Source organism: Drosophila elegans, unplaced genomic scaffold (genome assembly GCF_018152505.1).
Source record: "Drosophila elegans isolate 14027-0461.03 unplaced genomic scaffold, ASM1815250v1 contig_208, whole genome shotgun sequence".
Classification (NCBI taxonomy): Eukaryota; Metazoa; Arthropoda; class Insecta; order Diptera; family Drosophilidae; genus Drosophila; species Drosophila elegans.
This window is the reverse complement of record NW_024545578.1, coordinates 17132039-17153828: the sequence shown is the minus strand read 5'-3', so window position 1 is coordinate 17153828 and position 21790 is coordinate 17132039. Positions and strand designations below refer to the sequence as shown.

The window sequence follows — 21790 nt, the reverse complement described above, 5'->3', positions numbered from 1 at the left end:
ACACAAGTTTCATTGCCAATTTGTCGGCATTGATGAGTCAGTATGTTGTGACTCTTTAATATGTAATCGGGTAACTTATAAAGAAATAAATTTAAACCTTAAGTGTGGGACAAGTCTCTTGACAAAGAGTTCAAAGTGAGGGGCATGTGAGTTACAATACAATATATATTTTAAAACTAAATGAGATTTACTGAAAATATTTAAGCCAAGTTAAATTTAGTTCCAAAACATTATTAGATATTCAATAAGTTTAGAGAAGAAATATAATTAAGCATTTAGAGTCAAGCTTTTCATCTGCTTTTGTCATCGCAACTGCACCAATTTTCTGCCCGTAAATCTTTTCACCTTCAAAAAGTGCCAGACAAATTAAAACTTTTAACGATCTCCAGACATCTAAGGAACCATATAATAGAACTCAAATAAAAAAGCAAGAGAAAATTCTTTAAGAATGCGAATAATTTCTAGTTAGCTATTTTGTTTACGGGTGTCTGCAAATCATATGAAGTCGATAAAGGCAGGTGGAAAATTCCGCATTAAACGCCTTAGCCAAGTTGTTGATGTTTTCGATCGATTAAAGGTGGAAAATAAGGAAAAATCACAGGAAAGCGAAATGCATGGCCTAATGGTTTGCCTGGTCTTTCTTACAGCACAGAACGCATCGATCACGTCGATCACCTCGGTGCCGAACAATACCACCATCGAGCACGGCCGGGAGCTGAAGATCGTCTGCAAGGTGTCGGGTCAGCCGCCCCCCAAGGTCACCTGGTTCAAGGACGACAAGTCCATCAATCGCAAGCGCAACGTTTACCAATTCAAGCATCACAAGTGAGTACGATCGGGGGGTCTCTGGTAAAAGTATATATCTAAGAAATTGTTTTTCGGGTATTACCCCTTTGCAGAAGACGTTCCGAGCTGATCGTGCGCTCCTTCAATAGTTCCTCCGATGCGGGCAAATACGAGTGCCGGGCCAAGAACAAAGCCAGCAAGACGATCTTCAAGCGCCGCATAATGATCAAGGCCTCGGCAGGTGAGTCTTTTTGGATTTCGATCCGTGGGTGGGCGGCTCTTGCCACAAACATCTCACTGTCGATGTTGTTATGTTGTCGTAATGCCAATTCGAAATGCTCCAGTTCATTTCTAATTTATGGCCTCTGGTATATATTTTATTTATTTAAATTCATCCTTGTAAATCAAATGCTTTCGCCTGATTTTCAGTTCTCTTTCCGTTGGACCAGTCGCGCAGCTCGGGCACCCCCTGCCACTTCGAATTCTGCTTCCATGGCGGCACCTGTATGATGATAGCGGATCTGAACGCGGTCTTCTGCAGGTTAGTACACTAAATCTTTAGGTTTTATAATTTAGGTAGTCATTGCTTAGGCATTCTTTATATGTCAAAAAAATAACAGTACAAACAAGTTGAAGTTTAATTAATTATTTTATTTTCTTTTATTTTTTTACACAATAAATAACATTTACTAATCTTAAACATTTTTTGAAAATAAAAACTCAACTTGATTTTGTTTTTTTGACATAATTACAAATTTATAATATGAAACTAAAAATATTTTTGTTACATTTTTGTCTTAACCAGGGCTTTAGCAATATCTTTTAAAAAGACAATAAGAATGTTCTTATATTTCCTATGACTTTTCATAATGGTATTTGTATTTGTAAAACCTTCTATTGACGACTTTTAAAATTTCACAATATGATAGCCAAGTAACTCATTTAATACCGTGAATACGAAACTATTAAGACTAGTTTTTCGCTGTGCACTCTTAGCATCCTGCCACAAACCCGAGCTAGACTCCTCGAAACCGATCCAAAAACTCAAGTGGTTCGCTTGATAAACCTCGCTCATGTGACAGCTGATAAGACAGCGCCGCCGACCCCATCTAAATATATATCTTGTAATATTTTGGCATCGCATTACACGCTCAGAATCGGAGGAATACGGAGGGGAGCGCAATTAAAAGGCCACAAATTTCGTGGCCGGAGGAGAGAACTCCACAAAGGCCCACTTGCAGCCGTGTGTGTATGCAATGTGAATAATGTCTTTCAGCGCCTCGTTTTATCTGGCGGTACGAGTGTGCACACGCAAACCGATTCGACTCGATTCGATTCGATTGGATCCAATGGGATCCCAAAAAAGCGCATTTCACCCTTGCGATGATCTCTTTTACTTTTTTCGTTTTGGGTGGCGGAGTGAGGGGGGGAAATCAATTTCCATTTCGATCCCATAAACTGATCCCACTTTCCCCACCCACTTTCCCTTTGCTAAAAATCGTTTCATGCCGCACACACTTAATTTGTTTGTTCTTTTGTTTATATTTGACCGGATCTGCGAGTGGTCAAGCGAATGCTGCACCGCAGTTCATGGTCATCTCGCGGCCGCGATTTCCCCCACTTCTGTGTGCCTTATATATTATTATTATTATATGAATATGGAATATGAAACACGATTTGTACTAATTGAAATCTCTCCTTTTCCCATTCTTGTCTGTCTTTCAGTTGCCCAACCGAATTCTTCGGTGAACGTTGCGAGAACAAAAGGCCCGACAGTAGGTACAGCAATAATCCCGAATCATGCCCAAATTATCATGGAGGTTTTTACTGCTAAAATAGGCACTTCTATAGCATCGATTGTTTTACGTCGAGTCAAACGCGAGTTATGCACAAAACCGAAACCGAATCAAATTAAGCAAACCGAACTCAGTGCCCATACCAAAATAATGAATAACAATAACATAACATAAAATAACAAAACAGATCTACAAAGTACTACAAACTAAATAGATAAAAGCAAAACCAACGAAATTCCCATTGCACATTTCACGGCTATCCTTCCACATAGAGCTTTCTGAAAAGGGCCGAAACGAGAAAGTGAAATAAACCAAATATAGTTAATAAAGCGACACATCCACACCCAATCACACAGACAGAAAGTACAAATACAGTATGCAGAATCGGACCCACAAACTTAACTCCAGACACCTATTCACACTCCACACACCCCCTGCAATCAGTCACTTTGAAAACGACGAACTACAAGTTTTATTAGAGAACACATTCCAAAAAGAAACAAAGTAAAGTCTTAAAAACGAAAACAAAGAGTAAACAAAATAAATAACTAACCAAGTTGTTCATAATATTTATTATTTTGTAAACTAAAGTCACATTAAGAGCAATCATTAAAAACGAGAATAATCAAATAAATACGAATAAAAACAAAGGGTGCTATAGAAGGTTTATTTTAAATAGTGTTTACATAGGAACTTAATATAATTTCAACTCACTCATCACACAAACCACACCAACCAACACCACAAGTAAATGTAAAAAAAACAGCAAAACAAAACAAAATTATCAAGCAACTCGAACGGACGGATAAAAGGACAGGCGGACAGACAAGCGGACAACTGGACAATTGAACTATTGGACAAAAGGGATATTATCCCCACTTAGTACTGAGAAACTTGTCGAATCCTTTGGCTCACCCCCACACCACACAAAATATGAATATCCAGATTTACGATTACAATCAACAGAGGCTCTCTTAAGTTAGATACACGAATATCCACACGCATAAACGCTGGCATGATCGCCAAAACACTCACCCACAAAAGGCAATGTACTGACTAAACAATTGAAACGGGAACTGAATTTTGTTTTGTTTTCGATGTAATTTTTGTAGTTTGCAAATATTTAAAACAAACCACATTCAACTACTCTCCAACGAATAACCCATTATACTCTATGATTTGCAATTAATTTTAGTTACTACTCGTTATTAGACATTAACACTTGGCTGTAGATTTTGACAAACCAAAAAAAAAAAAAAACACCGGAAGAACCCGATTCAAATCAAACAAACCAACAATTTCATTCTGCTCCTTGTTTACTTTTATTTGGTGATTGTTTTTTTTTTTTGTATTTTTCTCTTGACTAATCTCCTGCGTTTCCGATTTGGGTAACTCTGTTCACTATTACTTCCTTAGTTTGTGCTCGTCTCCTTCAATAAATTCCACAGCAAAGAGAGATCTTGAGCTCGAATGAACCAAAAACATATATTTGCAAGTTTTTCCTGCTGAAGGCCTACTCTTCAACGTCCCATGCATGGAACTCTTTCCTTCGAGAGCGCAATTTGATGCTTGTAGTTGCCCCTATTTGTGGAAATGGTGTTAGCCAGCTTTTAGTTAACAGTAAATGAAGAAATGAAAGATTAATTTTTAATTTTATTTATAATTTAATCTCTTCACAGATATTTTGTTGCAATCTACGGCCAAATACATACCTTAAATAACGTCTATTAATGCATAGAATTTTGATTCATTATATTTATGATTTTATAAAAAAAAAAACAAAAACAAAAAATTAAAAATCAAAACTCCCTGCACTTCAAAACGTCGACAATTGTAATTTTTTACTACTTTAAAAAATTAAAGAATTTGTTGCACCACAGCAGACCAAGCCCCAAACCCATCACCGTTCTCGAAGTTTGCAACTACAAAAAAATAACTTATATCCAAAACAGAAAACATTTCAAAATTCGTACGATTTCCCTTACCTAGAGTTCCTTTTCCCCGAGCGAAAAGTTCCAGATCCAGACTGACTTTAGCTACGTTTGTTTTTGTGCACGGTGACAGAATATTTTAAATGTATAAATCTTAATCTAAACAGAATTTAAATTTATTTATTGTACGAAAGAAGATCGAAGTTTCGAAAGAAAAGCATTACCGATTCGACCCTGACTCTGACACTGTTGCGCTTTTGTTGTTGTATCATAGACAATACTCTTAAAATGAGAACAAAGGTTGACGTAGCCGAGAACTTTGTAATAAATCCTGTAAATAGCTCTCGTTTTAACTAACGATAAGTTTTGTGTACATTTCAACTAAGTTAATGCAAGCTCTTCTTTAACCATAATTTATTGTATTTAATTACACCTAAATTAAACGTAACTCTAGCTATAAGCTTTCACACACACCCCACACACCAACACTATAAGCTACTTAATATCGAAATATTATTTTATTTGTCCTCGTTTTTGATTTGCGTAATTTTGACACCGAAACATGTAAAATGGCAAATTAGTTATTTTTTTCGCAATGTGTATGTTGACATCAGTTTGTACGGCTAGGCGTAAAGGCAAGAGAGTGCGTAGAGATTATTTTTAATTATTTTAAGTGGCAAATTTTTTATATATTTAATTATTGAAAGATTTATACCAAAAATACCATGTAAAGTTTAATTTTAATTTAAAACAAAATATTAAACAAACAAAAACGAAAAAAAAAACAAAACAAACAAAACGATGCGTAAGAAAAAAATTTAATTAAAACTTGCAAATAATTCACATTTTACAAAAATCGATTGCTTTTTAATTTGGTCTGATTTCCTGTTCTTGTTCTTCTGTGGCTTCTTCTACTTCGTTTATAAATTTATTTTGATTTGACTCAAGGTTTTCCCTATTTTCCATCTGCTTTTGCTGCTAATTTTCCTCACACAAACAACAAATCTGAGGGCAGCCACCAAAGCTCTGACAAACCGAGCCAGGTTTCGGATAACTTACATTTTCTGGGCACTCGATTGTTTTGGCTAAATCAAAGTATCGTATTGGTCTTTTGACAGGCGGCCCCTACAGAATTCGATGAACCGGAGGAACCTTGTTTAGCCGAGCCCCGCGGAATAACTATTGCGCTCAGAAATGGATCTCATGCTTAGTTTTAGTTTACACGAGGATGGTCAATAAATTATTAATTTGTTGCAGTCAATGGGTTGTGGTGTTTTTCTTGTGGAACTAAGATTTCTGCCAGTTGCTTAAATTTGCCGCCCTCCCAGCTTTTCATGGGCAGCACTGGTCAAAGTTTGAATTTAGACCGCCAGCCCTGGTTACGATTCATAAATCGATTGTACACAATCGAGTGAGATAAATGAATCGATTTCTTAAGCAAAAAAACAATCAAGGGTTACAAAAGCATATAATTATTTCGGTCTGGCAACTCTGACTCGCAGCTCGGTATATTTTTCGTAGCCATCTGGTATTTTACGCCTCCCCCAAGGCAGTCACACTTTCAAAGACTGCTTTAAAAAATAGCGGCTATTTGTCGTAAAATATTTTTTTGTTTAATCAAAAAGTTGTTTATTTCCATTTAAATTATCATGTCCACGGCCCAGGCAACCAAGAATTGCATCACCCTTAAAGGTTCCGCTCAGATTATTGCGGAATATCTGAGTAAGTAGAACGCAACAGTTGCTCATTGTCAAGAAGCCCGCCATTAAAGGCGTCTCCTTTGTTTTTGTTGGCCAAAATAGAATATGGGATCAATTCAATTTTGTTCCAAAGAGGAATTTACCCAGCGGAGGACTTTGACAGCACCCAGCAATATGGACTGACGATCTTGATGTCCAAGGATCCCAAGATCCAGACGTTTTTGCAGAATGTGCTTAGCCAAACTGAAGGTGAGTGGTTCCTAGAGGACCCAGCTAACTTAATCCCGACATTCTGTCCCTTAATTGACCCCCAGAATGGCTCTCCAAGAATATGATCAACAAGATCTCCATGGTTATCACAAACGTTCACTCCAAGGAAGTGCTCGAGTGCTGGGACTTCAAGATGCAGGCCGAGTTGGGCGACGGCGATAATAGTGATCCCACCAAGCTAACGACCACCAAGGAGTTGAGTCGCATTCAGAACGAGATCCGCGATGTGATGCGCCAGATATCGGCCACCGTGAGCTACCTTCCGCTGCTCGACTGCATCTGCACCTTTGACGTGATGATCCACACCCTTCAAAACACTGAAATTCCGGCCAAATGGGACGAAACGGGTGCCGTTGTCATCCAGAATCCGCAGTCCGTTCAGCTGCGCTCCTTCTCCACGGGACTGCACAAGGTGGACACCGTGGTCAACTACAAGATGAGCTCCTAGCTTCCAGCTATCGTTCTCCAATCGTTTTAAATATTTATTCCAGTTTCTATATATACAATAGTGCGTAACGAACATAACGTATTTGAGAGTTGCATTAAAAGCCAGTTGTGAAAAGCTAACAGTTGCTAAAGTAGTTTGGTAGACCGCTGGACGACGCCGACTTGACGTTCGTTTCAAATGCCATCTGGAGGACGAAACAGAGAGAGAAGCACACGTTAGTGGGGCGAAGGAAGGAAGGCGATAGTCTGTGGGGGACGGCTACCTATCCTAAGCAGCGCTTAGTCGTCAAGTGTCTGTGGCATGACAGTCCCAAATCTCTAGTCTGTACCGAAGTATTTCTGCCCAAAGTGATTGGGGGCCACCGGGTGCAGCTCGGAGGTGAGTATCTTCAGCTTGGGGAAGGCATTTACGACGGTGCGGACGGCCATGGGAGTGCAAAACAGGTTGGACAGGATGATGCAGCTCTCGGGGACGCCGTGTTCCCGCAGCACATTCACCGCCTGCAGCACAGTGTTCCCGGTGGACATGATGGGGTACATCAGCAGCACCTGCCTGCTGCCAATGTCGTCCGGAAAGCGGGCATACACCACACGAGCCTCATGGGTATTGGCATCCGATTCGACCAGGATCTTGCCAATGCGAATAGAGCGGCAGCAGTCGCGCAATCCCTGCTCCATGGCCTCGCCGGAGCGGATGATGGACACTCCGCAGTTGCCGGAGCGATACTTCAGGCCCTCGTATATGGCTCCAGTGGGCGTCTCCACGTCGCAGTGTGTGTACGGCAGCTGGTTGAGGGACTCCTCGATCACGAGACGAATCAGTCGATCGGCATAGAACTTAAAGTCGCTGCGGGTGGTGTTTCTGGGGTCGGGGAAAATTCGGAATTTGTAGTGGTAACGACTTTTGACCCACTTTCAGAGTCACCTACTTGTCGCGCAGAATGGTCAGCAGCTCAGCTACCTGCGAGTTGCACTCGAGAAGCTTTAGGTTTCCAAGATCGTTGTTCTCCATATTTGACAGTTTTATTGAAAGCTTTAAAATAATTTGTTTACGTTTTAGTCATTCACGTGTCTGACACAGCCAGTTTTTTTTAGTGTAACCAGCTTTTCTTAATCATTATTAAGCCCGGGCACACTGGTCGGGTGTCCATTACAAAAATGTATCGGCAATTTATCGGAACCAAAAATATTCTCGCCCAATTGGAGTAATTGGAGTATGGGAATTAGAAAAATTTAAAAAGTTTTTGATTTGTTTTGTTTCGAGCTAACCCTTATAATCTATATTTATACTTTTTAGGTAAATCCGTTCGCTGTGGGTGTGAGAATTGAACTTCGTCAGATTTAAAAAATGTATTTTAAATACATATTTTTAATGGGAAATAAACATTGTGCAAATTATTACTATTGATTGTTTATTTTTAATTATTTAAATTTTATTCGATAAATTAGTGTACCCAATGAAGTTTTCTTATTTAAAACAATAATAGCTAATGCTATTTTTGGGCCAATTTTTCAAATGTACTTTTCCTATACTTGCAGGAAGAAATTTCGTTTTTAATTTCCTTACAAGTTTGAATTTCATTTTTATAATTTTGGTCTGGTATTTGCAAAAACACGAAAAACCCCTCCGTCTTCCAAATTTTTTGACGGACATGTATCTTTGCTATCATTTTTAAAATAAATTGCTTATTCACCTTTTCAAAATTCTTGTGCCTCAAGGTGTTTTCACACGAAATTTTTACTGGAAACACCCTCTAAGTACCTTGGCTATATAATTAAGTCAACTAGCACGTGAATAAAAGACGCGATTACAAACAGTTTTACCTGGAAAGGTTGTTGAGGGATTATTCAGGTAGCCTTCGTCGCGGTTTGTCAAAAATTCGCAGAAATTAGCTCCATATTCCGAAATCGGGTTTGTTAATGAAAAGTCAGCGAAATAAGACAAATATTTTCGAAATAAAATTAAACCCAAATAGTTTGTTAATATCTGTCAGTTATTTTTTTTAATACAAAAAATTATACAATTGTATTGTTTTCCACTAAAAATTAAAATATGTATTCAAACAATAATAAGATTAAAAATAATTTAAAAACGTACATTATAAATTTATTAATGTGTTATCAAAAGAGCAAATTATTCGATGTATTATTTTTTTTTAATTTGTACTACAAAATTAAATATTTTTAAATAGTAGTTGAAAAATGCCGAAACGCACCCAGAGTTGCCAGACCCAGTTGCCAGTTTCGCGATGTTTTTGGTACTATCGCGTAACCGCAACTATCGCTTGGCACCTTCCGCGGCCATTTTTAGTGCCTGGTCGCTCGCGCGTAGCAGGTAGCCACCGTCTGGCCACTCTAGCACATCACCTCGTGTTCACTCGCAAACAAAGAAAAAGTGCATTTTAATTGCTGATTACTGCATTGCGATTAGGCATTCGCGAACAATTGCGTATAACTGGCGGATCTGCGACTTGCAGAGCGCGCGTGGGCAGGATAAATACCTATATATATAGCAGTGTGCGTGCGTGTGGGTGCGTGGTGCGTGCGTCGCAGTTGTGTTGGTTCGTGTCCCCCAGTGTGTGTGTATTTGTATTGCCATTAACTAATAAACAATAACCTTCGGGCCACGAAAGCTACGAAATCGGCACTGCTGTTCCATCTGAACCAGCGCTACAACAAAACAGAGTAGTCTAAAGACCAAAATAAAACACTTCCGCCCCGCGAGAGGAGCGCCCAGTTCAGGAGCGGAGCAGCGGCGATCCATCCGCATCCACAGCACAATGGCGGACGTAAGCGATCCCAGCGAGCTGTTCGACCTGGAACTCCACGACTTGGAGCTGCAGGACGACAAGGCCCGGGATTCCGATGACGACAGGATCGAACTGGACGACGTAAGATAGTCCCACATCCATGCCATACTCTATATAAACTACGCAGCAACAATTTCCCCCACACACACTCGGTCGGAATTTCCCTCTTTGTTTACCTTTTCTGCTTTGTCTGCCAGTTTTCCTTTCGCTCGTCTGGGCATCCCAATTCCATCCACACCCCCTTCTCACAGTATATCCACACACCCTGCAAACTCGGCTTATCTGCTGCGCAAATGTCTGGCGTCATTCAGCCGCAGATTATTCAGCACGTACACTCATTATACGGAAATTTCCCCACGATCCACCATCCAAAACCTCTTTATGAAACCATCGATGATATTGGCCAATCGAAGTAATGTCCTTCAAAATAATCAGCCACACTCCATAGTTTTCAACCACCCTTTTCCCCCTCCCCACCTCAGTCCACCACTGTATAAATGCAACAACTGCGAAGGTGGATAGAAAAGAGACGGAAGAGTCTAAACTTCCACTTAGAAAACGAAATTGCTTATCAGCGGACAATATAAAATTAGAAAATGAGAAAAACCTCACCGCGCTGATAAGAGAACACAACAAAATGTTGGAAAGCAAGCAGGCGATCGAGTGATCGTGCCAAACTATAATATTTAGGGTGTTCCACAGAACCAGTTGTAACTGCACTGCCTTTCAATTGTATAGTATAAACCTACACGGAAATAATAAACGACATCGTTAGCTATATTCATTAAAAAAATAGATTTCCTTTAAGATAATCAACATTTGAGTTTTAATGTTAGAATACCTCACATGTAATCATACTACTTGATTTATGGCAACTTTTATACTTTTCAAAGCTGAGACTATCGATTCGACAGGTTTAAATGGCCCAAAATTAGCTTACATGTTTACTTGCAAACGTAATTTGTAATGATTTGCAAATATTCATAATACTGCATAATTTCTTAAACCAAATTACCCGTACATTTAAAAAAGCTTTAGTTTTTAAATAGCCTCGGAGTAATTAACACCAGATAGACTTTCATTATCGACTTATAAATTTAAATTTTAAACAGCATTCGTTTCAGAATGGTCGTAGTTGTACATTTAGCTAAAAACAAAATTTTAATTTTGGGAAAGGCTTATTTCCAAATGATCTGTGCAACATAGGAACGCCTTTATCTGTTCACTTTTGAGAAAATGATTATCAAGTAAATTTTTAGATTATTAAAATAGTAATTAAAGGCTTTCAGAAAGCTTTTCAATATCATACTCAAAACTTATTGATATAACTTTGATTTGTTTTCTTCCGTGTATGGTTGGTTTCTTTAGTGTTTGCGCTCTCAAGGGAATCACAGAGCTGGAGAGCCCTTTTAAAATGCCTGTTCTGTTCTTATCATAACGCCCCCCTTTCGACAACTTGTCGAATGTAATTTACGCAAGCGCGCACACCCCTTCGCCTATTTATCGAATTGTGTGTGTGAGCGCTATAAATTATGATGGATTCGTTAATTGGAATTCACCGCCAACGCCGACGAGGTGAACCAGTTTTTAATGTGCTGTGCGACGAGATGTCGAGACGGCGATGCCGATGCCGCCATTCAATTGAACTTTAGTCAAAAATGTTCTATACAAATTTTAGGCATGACGAGAGCTGCGGCTGCTGCTGATTCTTCTGCCGCCCCTAACTGTGGCCTTCCCCCGGTTGGAGCAACCGCATCTGGGGGACAGGAGATGGATCCACTGGGGCGGCGGAGCAGCGCCAGCATCGCCGGCAGATTATTTGGCATTGTTCCGAGTTCTAAATTTAGTTTGTCATTAAAGAAAAGGTGTGTGTGCGTGCAGAAAAAGTATGTCTGTGTGAGACAGTCTCTCTCAGCTTTTTTTCTCTCTGTGTAAATACCTCCGTGTGAGTGGGCAGATCGAAAGGGGGAGAAATTCACTGGCGTCACAGACTCCAAAGGCGGCCAGTATGCAAGCCGCAAGAGCGAGCCCCTGTCTGTCCCGATGCGATCTCTCCATTCATCGGAATCTCCCGCTGCTTTAAATAAATGCTGAAAGTAGGGTAACATTGAAGGGGGACTTAGGCTGCGGCATGCAAAGATTTAAGTGGGCAAGGAAATTCAAGACAGAACTTAAGCAATTTGTTTTCTTCTTATTTTTAATCATTTTCTTTCATTTAAATTTGTGTTAATTCCATGTATTAATACAAATATTTACTAATAAATTTATTTCTAAAGTATTTCATAACTCAATTGTTAATAAATACCTTAGTTAAGTCGAGTTTTGTAATTATTGTTGTCACCTGTTAAGTTTTATACAAAATTTCCGAGTGATTTAAAGATCTTTTCTTTAAGTCTAGTTTAAAAGGTTTTCTTTTGTAAGAGCCAAAATATCTAAAGATGTAGAGCATTAAGTTTTCGTTGAAGCCGTATGCTACGTAACTTTCCCTTCTGCTGTTTGGTCTCAAGTTCGCAATAACTATGATTAATTGTTGATTTTTTCGCATGTATTCCGCTGGCAGTTATGCTCGCAAGTAAGCGCCAACTGACTCACACCCCCTCTCCGTATCTTTTCTCGTTTGCAGGTTGACCTAGAACCGGAATTGTGTATTAATCTGCACCAAGAGTGAGTAATGCCAGTGTAATTTCGCCACTTTGGAGGACGTGACTGTGGTTTTCTCGGAATGTGGGGGAGGTAAGGGGCTAGATCGCATCGAACTTCCTCTGCAAGCAGCTGAGCAGATAAAAAACGTATGAAGCCGACCAAATGAGCAGCCTAATTGCCAATTATCAGTCTGGACTTGTTTACACACTGGGAACGCCGGCAGTGCTAACATCTGATTGATTTGGCTCAGGGCCTGATCCCGACCAGACGCACTTCGGACGATGATAAGGGACCAATAGACGGACGGACGGACGAACGGACCAGGGCATAGAAGTGTTTACAACTGCTATTGACTACCAACAAGCTGTCACTCGGTTCCTGGCCACCTCTTCAATGAGCCAGCTAGCTAGTTTGGTGTGTAAACAAGACTCACGGCAAACACTCGACGGCAATAATGGGAGAGATGGCTGATGGCTGATGGCTGATGGCCGGCCGGGAGGGAGGGAGGAGCAGCAGGCCAGAATGGAGGTGACGATTGGCGCGTGCACGCCATGGGATTTATTTATAGCACGTGGGCTGCTTCTTTCCCACGCTAGCCGACACAGACGCAAACACCACCGAACAGAAGACAACAATTAAATCAGTCCCCTAACCCCAATTCCTAATTCCCCGTTCCCAATTAACAGCACTGAGGGCCAGGAGACCATACAGCTCTGCGAGGAGAATGTCAATCCAGGCAAAATTAAGCTGGGACCCAAGGACTTTGAGCTCAAGAAGGTCCTCGGCAAAGGTGGCTACGGCAAAGTATTTCAGGTGAGTTGCTGCCTCCACCAGGATCACTGATCACTTATAATCTCGCCATTTCAGGTGCGCAAAACCGCTGGACGAGATGCCAACAAATATTTTGCCATGAAGGTGCTCAAGAAGGCATCCATTGTGACCAATCAAAAGGACACTGCGCACACACGCGCCGAGCGCAACATACTCGAGGCAGTCAAGGTGCGTTCGTTTTAGAATTATTATCTTATCCCCTTCTAATCTGTACTTTTTTATGTCCCTCAGCATCCCTTCATAGTGGAGCTGGTCTATGCCTTTCAGACAGACGGAAAGCTATACCTTATACTTGAATATCTGAGCGGCGGCGAGCTGTTCATGCATTTGGAGCGCGAGGGCATCTTCTTGGAGGATACCACATGGTAGCTATTCAATAACGAAGTGTATATAAAGTCAGTTAACAATATTTCCCATTGTCTTGCAGCTTCTATCTAAGCGAAATCATTTTGGCCCTGGGCCATCTACACAAACTGGGTATCATCTATCGCGATCTGAAGCCCGAGAACATACTGCTCGATGCACAGGGACATGTAAAGCTCACCGACTTCGGTCTGTGCAAGGAGCATATACAAGAGGGTATTGTCACCCACACCTTCTGCGGCACAATTGAGTACATGTGCGTGCGCCCGCAAGCCTTTTTCCATTCTTTTCCCCCTCGGGAAGTACTGAATTTTAAGATAACTTGAATTCGCTTCATTTGCAGGGCCCCTGAAATCCTGACCAGAAGTGGCCATGGCAAAGCAGTCGACTGGTGGTCACTGGGTGCTCTTATGTTCGACATGCTCACAGGAGTCGTAAGTTCACAGCTTACCCCAGCTCTATGAGCCCTCGTATAATTACTGAATTCGATTAGCCACCCTTCACCGCCGAGAACCGAAAGAAGACCATCGAGACCATTCTGAAAGCCAAGCTCAATCTGCCAGCCTACCTCACACCCGAAGCCAGGGATCTGGTGCGTCGTCTGATGAAGCGTCAGGAGCCCCAGCGCCTTGGCAGCGGTCCCGAGGATGCGGCGGCTGTGCAAATACATCCGTTCTTCAAGCACGTCAACTGGGACGATGTGCTTGCCAGACGCCTCGAACCGCCTATAAAACCGCTCTTGGTAAGTCGCACCATATTGGCCACCGATCAAGAGTAACCTAACACTAATCCCTACCTTTAAACCAACAGAGAAGCGAGGACGATGTCTCACAGTTCGACACGAGATTCACAAGACAAATTCCAGTGGACTCACCTGATGATACGACGTTGAGCGAAAGTGCCAATTTAATTTTCCAAGTGAGTAGAGACAATGACAAGGGGGAAATAATAAAAAAATAAGATCTTTTCTATCTAATTACTTAAACGATAATACGTTTTAAATGTGTTAAGACACATTTTCAAAGTTCTTCCCCTTTAATTCAGTAAAGAAATCTAGAAATTATGTTTACTATTGATTCATGTTAAATCTTTAGGGGATCTTTTTGGGTGGTTTTCACAATAAATACTTTAGTCTAAGGCTAGGCAAGGGCCCTTTTTCCGAGTAACTCCTCAGCGATAGTCAGCACCGCATTGAAAGTGGGGTTCCTTGAGCGGTATTCCCGTGGGACCGTCGGTAAACTCACAGAAATTGAGTCCGATTCGCCGGAAAGGATGGCAATTGCTCTTGGGATTGCCCCACTTGCCGCGATATGTGAGCCAATCTGGTACCAGTGAACGACCTTTTGGGAAATACAAAACTTTTCAGATCGGATGCAAGAAAATAGTAGGCTCTACTCACCATATGATCTCAAGTTCTCATAGCTTATGTCCACAGCCTTCCAAGTGTTCCATGGCGTACCAAATCCATTGATGTCATAAAGGCGCGCTACTTTGACAAATCGATGCTTCCCTGGCGCAGTCCACAGACCATGCGAACCCTTGGCGGCAAACAGAACCGGATGGTTCTTGAATGTCGTCACTGTTTTTGGAAAGTTAGGGCGCTGTAGGATTCCCTTGCGTGTCTCCTGACGGCGGAACTCAAAGGATCCCGTCAGCCGATTGTAGCTGTAGTAGGCACCCGCATCGTGGGCGGATACATACATGGCTTGCGGTTCGGCATCGCCGTTAAAATACAGGCTCATGTGCTCCCAATCGCCAACGTGGCTACCGATATCCTTGCGATTCCCCAAACAATATCCATAGACAGCGGGGAAGGGAATCCTTCCCAGGGGACCCAAGCTCACGGTGCACATGGTCTTGCCCTGGCTGTAGGGATAAAACATCCAGTAAGTTACATGGAAGCCCGGCAACGTGCCCTTTCCTGGATTCGCCTCCTGTTCCGGTTGCTGCCCAATGCTGTTCTCCTCCAGGTTGTCATCGGAGTCGGTGCCACCGCTAAACTTGACATTATCCGCCAGGTTGGCAATGAAGTTGTTCACTGGCACTCCGCTTTCCGGCTCCGACTCTGGAACGGAGTCTTTTTGGGGCATCTGCGTGGGCTCCATCACCAGTTCCTCGTACTCGTTGAGTGCACTGTACTTCGGAGCTGCCTGTGCCTCCCGTTTAACCCGCTGAAAAAGTGGAAACAGTCTAGAGGACCGCCTTACAGTGTCATTTTGTTGCTCGAGGGGATCAATGGAGACGGGAATGTAAGCAGCTCGTGTGCTGACCGGTGGAGGAGTTGGCACCACTGGTTCCCTTCTAGAGGGACACATGGTGACAACTCCATAGATGGGCACCGGCTTCTCATTGGGATTGCGACCGTACAGAAAAGATTTGTCGTTCTCTAGCAGCTCCTGGATTTCGTTGTTTGTGACCAGGTGAGACTTGGTTGAGTAGTCCCTAAACGGAACTCCCGGCCGAAAGCTGCTGTCCTTGTCCATGGGATGGACGTACTGCAGGAACTCCTCCACGCCCAGCGGCATGAATTTCTCCTCGGGTGCCAGCCAAACGATGGGGGCCCACTGTTTGATCAGGCGCTCGACTGCAATGAGATGGAAAGGCCCCAGATAGGCTCGGTTAGCACGGATCGCTTCGTTTTTAATTAGCGCCGCCCGAACCGCACGGAATTACCCAACTTGTTCGGCCACTGGCCCCCCCTCCCATCGCCCCCCTTTCTTTGTCTCTCGACTAGCTCTGATTTTCGTTTTTTTCAATTTCAAGTGTAATAAATTTCACTTTCACACTTAAAGCGCGGCCATCAAGTCGACTTGGCTAGGTGCTCCGCCCGCTCCACTGCCCTCACTGTCGGCCCCCAAAAAAAGATTCAAGTCGTCGTCGGTAGCGGTAATGTTTGTTATGGCTAATTCGCAAAATTTAACGCCACCAGAGGTGAGCTGACTGCTCTGCCCGTCCGACTACCGCTGTTCCATATAAATACGCACTTGGAGACCCGCCTGATGAGGTGATGACTCCCTGGCAATAAGCGAGTGCCAAACGATGAAGTCGTTCGACTAAATCGTGACGGAAATTTCTCTTGGTCACACCATCAAACCATATTAGTGGGAAGTGTGAATAGCGAAGGAAAGTGGCATAACGCGGCCCTAAGCTCGTAACATAATTGTTCTAAATTCGTAGAGTAAATTTAAACTAAGCAACGATATACAATTTGACTTTTCCTTAATGAAAGTGGCACGGCCTTAGTCTATACACAATGGTTTCAACTATTACATGACTCTCAAATCTTATAGATTGCTATGAACAACAGAATTTTAGTCTGTCACTGGTTATATTTTAAAATGTCATTGAAATTTGCTTGTACAGCTAGGAAGGTGACAGAAATTGTATTACCAATTGTTTACAGAAAATGGGTAACAATTATTTAAAATCCTATTCAGCAAGTCACCATTTGTTTTACAACTCTTTTTTTTCGCCACAAACGTGGTAGATTAAAGACTAAAGTAGGTTTCCTAAGAAACTCGCCTTTTCCATACCCAAAATTTAACTATCAATCAATAACAACATATTTACATATTACAAACAAATAAAATTAATATGGTATGTCATTGAAAATCGCTTTTGCCTGAGGATCCAAGCATACTTTTGTTAATCCATTCGCAGTAGAGTATTGATTTATTTTTTGCTACTCTTTTTTTTCTTTTTTTTTTTTTTTGTTGATGCATACCTACTTCTTTGTCTAATGCCGAGATATGTGCATATTGCAACGTTTGATGTTGTTGCTGTTGCTGTTGCTGCTGCTCGAAGGAGGCAGCATCATTATTTGGGACGTTGTGGGTCATACTGTTGGCATTGCTGCTGGTGTTGTCGATGAAAGTGGTGGTGACAGCACCATCTGAAGTTGCATTCAAAAGTCTGATGTCGCTGCTGCCTGCAGGAGTTGTTGCTGCTGATGTCGCAGCAACACTTGCTGGCTGCAATTGCTGCTGCTGTAGCTGCTGTGTCTGCTGTGGCTGCTGTTGCTGCTGGACTAGCAATTGCTGCTGTTGTCGCTGCTGCAATATTTGCTGTGGTTGTTGTGGCTGCAGCGCTGCCGCACAGAGCAGCGCTGCCAGGCAATGCAGCAACGAAAGTGAATTTATTTTCAACTGCTTGGACATTTTGCCCGCTATGATTTTCCTTTATATGCTTTGCTTTTTTCTTTTTTTTTGTGGCCTGTCTTGGTTAGTGTTTATTTATTGGCTCGCTTGGTTGTTTGGTTGTTTGGCTGTTTGGCTTTTAGCCACGAGTCACGAACAAAGCGTGGCTTTTGTGTTATTGGCTCGACCGTGTTGTTATTATTTTCACACAGCTCGACAGTTTGCCAATTTTGCTCACAAATTTCTTACACATTTTTCGTTTATTGTGGTTAGTTAGCGCATTTATGTATCTTTTATTTTTGGTACTTATGTTGCGCAATATTATTTATAACAAATTTAACACTTCCGCGCACCAACAGTTTGAGCAGCACAGCGAACGCTCGTTCTTGTCCCAGTTTTGTAAGCAAAAACTCAAAGAGTTTGAGTGAATTATGCACGTGCACGCATGCGCGCTGAGTTTCTCTCTCGCCTTTTAGCTGGTCTCGTTGCCCTTCAACTGGTTTTTAGGGTCTACCAACTGGTAATCCCGATAGCCCTGAACCACTGAACCACCGATGACAATGCACGTTGGCCCAGAATCAATGTCAGCGCATTATGGTCGGTGAAATGCGGTTATTTTGGCCAACTGACTGTCTGGCTGGGTTGCAAAAAAAAAATAAAATGCTTATGAGCTGTGGGTCTAGGCCTTTCTCCAGTTTGAGTTTTCTACCACGAGGCACGAAAGTTACTCCAAGTCGCCTGGTTTTGGGTTTGTTTTCTTTCTTATTTTTCTGTCTGGCTGAGACTCGCACCGCTTGTGCTTGGATGTCCGAACGCTTTGAGCGTTTCTGTGAGACTGGCGATGAGTGCAGCCAAGTGGCCAAGTCGCCGGATTTGGCTTACTCGGTTTGGCTCGCTCCGACTCTTGCTGCGCTGCAATTTGAAGCCAATTGCGCACCGAGCACCCCTCTTTATCCCTCCTCTCTCTTCTCTCCGCTTTTTGTTTTATTTGTTTACAAACATCTGAGTTGGTTTAGACCAGGTGAATCGAACGACCCTTGAGCTGCTTTCGTTCGGCGTTTTGGGGGCTCACTAAGCTGTGTAAAGTTTGTTTTGCTTATGGCCTTATGGGATTAGTGGGCTAAATGTGAACTTAAATATTGCCTAATTAAGGTTTTGGAGTCTTTGGACAGCCGGAAATGTACAGGTATTGAACCTTACGGTTTGAGTGAACCAGAAGCTTTCTTAAATGAGCTAACTTTATTTTAACAAAACACCTAAAGTAATTAAACCAACAAGTTAAATTAAATTAATTTAAATTTTTATTTGTGTAATTTTGAGTTTTAATGTTTTCTTGCTATATTTTACTCTGCTGATATCATTCAAAATCTTAGCATAACGCAAATACTCTATTATTTTGTTATTATGGAATACCTGTTATAAATTTATTTCATTATTTTACACCCAACATTTTTTATAATTCTGTGACCTTCGTACAGTTTAAAGAAAGTAGTTTCTACCAATATGAATAGTCAGCTTTGAGAGCAACTGGCTGGCAAACTCTCTAACCAACAGTTTGAGAAGAACTGTTTCTTTCGGTTATCTCATAGATCACATCTTTGCTAATTACTTAATGATGCTTAGCCAATCATCACGTGAGAGGCCAAGATCAAGGTTTCTAAAACCGTACCGAGAAGCGGATTTATATCGCACCTCATCGAGACCCAAACTGGGATCCAATTAGAACTTTATTATGGATAATGGAAACTTTCTCATCGCTTCGCTGGCTCACTCGACGCACCTCGAGTTGTTATGCCTTAGTGGGTCAGCGCTCGATCGCAGTTCCAATTAACGCGACGGCGCTCTCACGTACATTTCACCTGGCAGCGACAGGTGCCACTGCCCCCCCTGCAGTTCCTCCTCTTACTCCTCTAACATCGCCGCGCATTTGTGTCCAGCCTCCGTGCCGCGGGAATTTACACAGACACACGGCAGCCGGCGGCTTTTATTTATTTTATTGCATTTGCCGGTGGATTTCGTTAAGACATATATTTAATTAATGTCTCTCCTCGGCGGCTCTGGAAAATTATGTAAAATGTGTGTTACATGGAGCACAGCTTAGCCAGCCGGCTTGCATAATCCCTGCACCGAAAGCCAGTGGGGGCATTATTAGTATTCAAGACGGGAATCGGATCGAATCGAGCTGGACTACCGAGTTTAGTTGTAGTTGTAGTTGCCCGATCCGATTTCAATTGCACACACACCGCACAAGTGGGTCAGGGATTTCGGGGGGATAGCGTCACACTCTAAATGGCAAGCAACTCAAGGTTTTAATTTTGTCATTTTTCACAGGGCTTCACCTACGTAGCGCCCTCGATACTGGAGGACATGCATCGGGCCAACCGGATGCCGGCACGCTCCCCACGACGTACACCTCGCCAGCTGCCGGATAGCAGCTTCCGGCTACAGTTCCCATCGGCCAATGTGGGTGCCAATGCCCCGATGTCCATGCACGGCCATCCGCAGCGATCCGGGATGTTTGCCCGGGCCACGCCCCCTCACCATATGCAGACATTTGCGCCACGCCCCTCGCCGGCGCAGGACGAGATGATGGACGTGCAGCAGGGTCTGCCGATGGTCTAAAGGCTGGAGCGCCACCTTCCCGACCAGCCCATCCCATCCCATCCCGTCCCGTCACACTACCACTACCACTACCACAAGCACGCCCACCACCTTCCCCTTCTTCCCATCCAAAAATCAGAAATTGACAGTTACTATTATGACGTATGTGGAGTGTGGACTTGGTTAAGGATACGGAATGAGCCGGACGATCACCAGGATGCAGAAGGAGCAGCAGGAGGAGCACATGACCTCTGTGGTTCGTGTGCGGAATTGTTTTTGTTAAAGAGAGCGCACGCGGATCGTGCTATTCGATGATTATGATAATGCCGAGGCAGATGTGGATGCGTTCGTTTTTGGATACACCTAGATACTACAGTTAGAGACATCCACATAAGCATATGCTATAGCTATAACTATATACACCTAGAGAGATGGTAGGCGAGATCGCAATCCAACCCAACCCAACCCGACCCGTAACCCGTAACCCCCAAATCTAAACTTATCCGTGTTTATGTATAAATATTATACTTACACTTATTTTTATATAGGCAAAAAGGTTTACACAATTTAGTTCAAATGTACACGCAACACTTTAATTTCTTTTTACACTTATTTAACTCCAATCGAAACAGACAGCAGACCATTTATATTACGAAGAAAGGTCTGTATTCGCGAGATAGCTCTATATAAAGTATATACATGCGAATCAAGTGAGTTTGTGGTCTACAAACTGATGTTCAGCCACAAGCACATTATTCAAGTATATTTACTCTGGCTAGACACGTTCTTTAAAGTTTTTTTTAGTTGTTGTCGAACAGTTTTCCAGTTGATTTTGTCATTTCAAACACCTTCAGTAGGCATATAGTGACGTTAGATATTAGGGACAACTGCAGCGTAGCCAACAACACAAACTTAAATGAAATGTAAATTATAAACTAAACTAGAATATTAAAGAATAAACTATAAAATAAAATATATAAAGTATCAGGTTTCCCAGCTCGATTATAAAAAGTGACCCGACTTTGGGCCTAACATGCTCGCATAGCCAATTTGTATTCAATAACCACCCCCAGAAGAATTCTCCCTCTTTCGTAGTCAGCCCCAAGAATTGGTCTAATTCGATTTCGGTTGCATTTCTGAATTCAAGCTAGTAAAAAGAAACTAAATAATATCGCGTACTGAGAAGCTAAACGCTGCCACAACAATAAACCCAAAAAGGGGAATCTAAAACAATGTATACAATCGATTTATGTACTTTGATTATATTCCGTTTCAGTATCAATCTGATTCATATTTTTTGTATTTGCCTAAGGAACGAGAAAATAGGAAATGTCTACAGAAACGCAAAAAAGCAAAAATAAATTACAATGTCAAATATAATCAAAAGGTGCTTTGAATTGTTTAAAAAGACAAGACAACTACAGAATAAAAACGGAAATAAAACGGAATAGAAAACATGAAAAACTATGGAAAACG

At 42.0% G+C, this 21790-nt stretch overlaps 5 protein-coding genes across 10 annotated transcripts in view; 3 read left to right on the top strand and 2 right to left on the bottom strand.

The window, feature by feature from the left end:
* Nucleotides 1-5774, top strand: part of LOC108147464 (protein vein) — a 35026-nt gene extending 29252 nt beyond the window's left edge. The window contains exons 2-6 of one of the 6 annotated variants that reach the window (XM_017274000.2): nucleotides 648-825; nucleotides 900-1027; nucleotides 1216-1327; nucleotides 2512-2561; nucleotides 5632-5774. In XM_017274000.2, coding sequence (XP_017129489.1) covers nucleotides 648-825; nucleotides 900-1027; nucleotides 1216-1327; nucleotides 2512-2561; nucleotides 5632-5654 — 491 coding nt within the window. In that variant the 3' untranslated portion in view covers nucleotides 5655-5774. Of the gene's footprint in view, nucleotides 1-647; nucleotides 826-899; nucleotides 1028-1215; nucleotides 1328-2511; nucleotides 5264-5631 lie in introns of those variants that run through there. The other 5 variants (XM_017273998.2, XM_017273999.2, XM_017273997.2 and 2 more) reach the window with 5 other exon arrangements.
* A 283-nt stretch (nucleotides 5775-6057) lies between these two features.
* On the top strand, nucleotides 6058-7050 carry LOC108147559 (mitotic spindle assembly checkpoint protein MAD2A). The gene is made up of 3 exons (XM_017274147.2): nucleotides 6058-6235; nucleotides 6316-6462; nucleotides 6528-7050. The coding sequence occupies exons 1-3, from the start codon at nucleotides 6163-6165 to the stop codon at nucleotides 6929-6931; spliced, it is 624 nt and encodes a 207-aa protein (XP_017129636.1). The 5' UTR covers nucleotides 6058-6162; the 3' UTR covers nucleotides 6932-7050.
* On the bottom strand, nucleotides 6953-8040 carry LOC108147558 (uracil phosphoribosyltransferase homolog). Its single transcript, XM_017274145.2, has 3 exons — nucleotides 7860-8040; nucleotides 7194-7792; nucleotides 6953-7115 (listed from the first exon to the last, which is right to left on the bottom strand). The coding sequence occupies exons 1-2, from the start codon at nucleotides 7940-7942 to the stop codon at nucleotides 7249-7251; spliced, it is 627 nt and encodes a 208-aa protein (XP_017129634.1). The 5' UTR covers nucleotides 7943-8040; the 3' UTR covers nucleotides 6953-7115; nucleotides 7194-7248.
* A 1216-nt stretch (nucleotides 8041-9256) lies between these two features.
* LOC108147478 (ribosomal protein S6 kinase beta-2) lies at nucleotides 9257-20569 on the top strand. Its single transcript, XM_017274028.2, has 10 exons — nucleotides 9257-9821; nucleotides 12364-12404; nucleotides 13070-13196; nucleotides 13251-13382; nucleotides 13446-13579; nucleotides 13642-13833; nucleotides 13921-14011; nucleotides 14071-14319; nucleotides 14388-14495; nucleotides 20045-20569. The coding sequence occupies exons 1-10, from the start codon at nucleotides 9711-9713 to the stop codon at nucleotides 20333-20335; spliced, it is 1476 nt and encodes a 491-aa protein (XP_017129517.1). The 5' UTR covers nucleotides 9257-9710; the 3' UTR covers nucleotides 20336-20569.
* LOC108147477 lies at nucleotides 14643-18961 on the bottom strand. The gene is made up of 3 exons (XM_017274027.2): nucleotides 17302-18961; nucleotides 14977-16161; nucleotides 14643-14917 (listed from the first exon to the last, which is right to left on the bottom strand). The coding sequence occupies exons 1-3, from the start codon at nucleotides 17732-17734 to the stop codon at nucleotides 14748-14750; spliced, it is 1788 nt and encodes a 595-aa protein (XP_017129516.1). The 5' UTR covers nucleotides 17735-18961; the 3' UTR covers nucleotides 14643-14747.
* Nucleotides 20570-21790: the final 1221 nt, after the last annotated feature.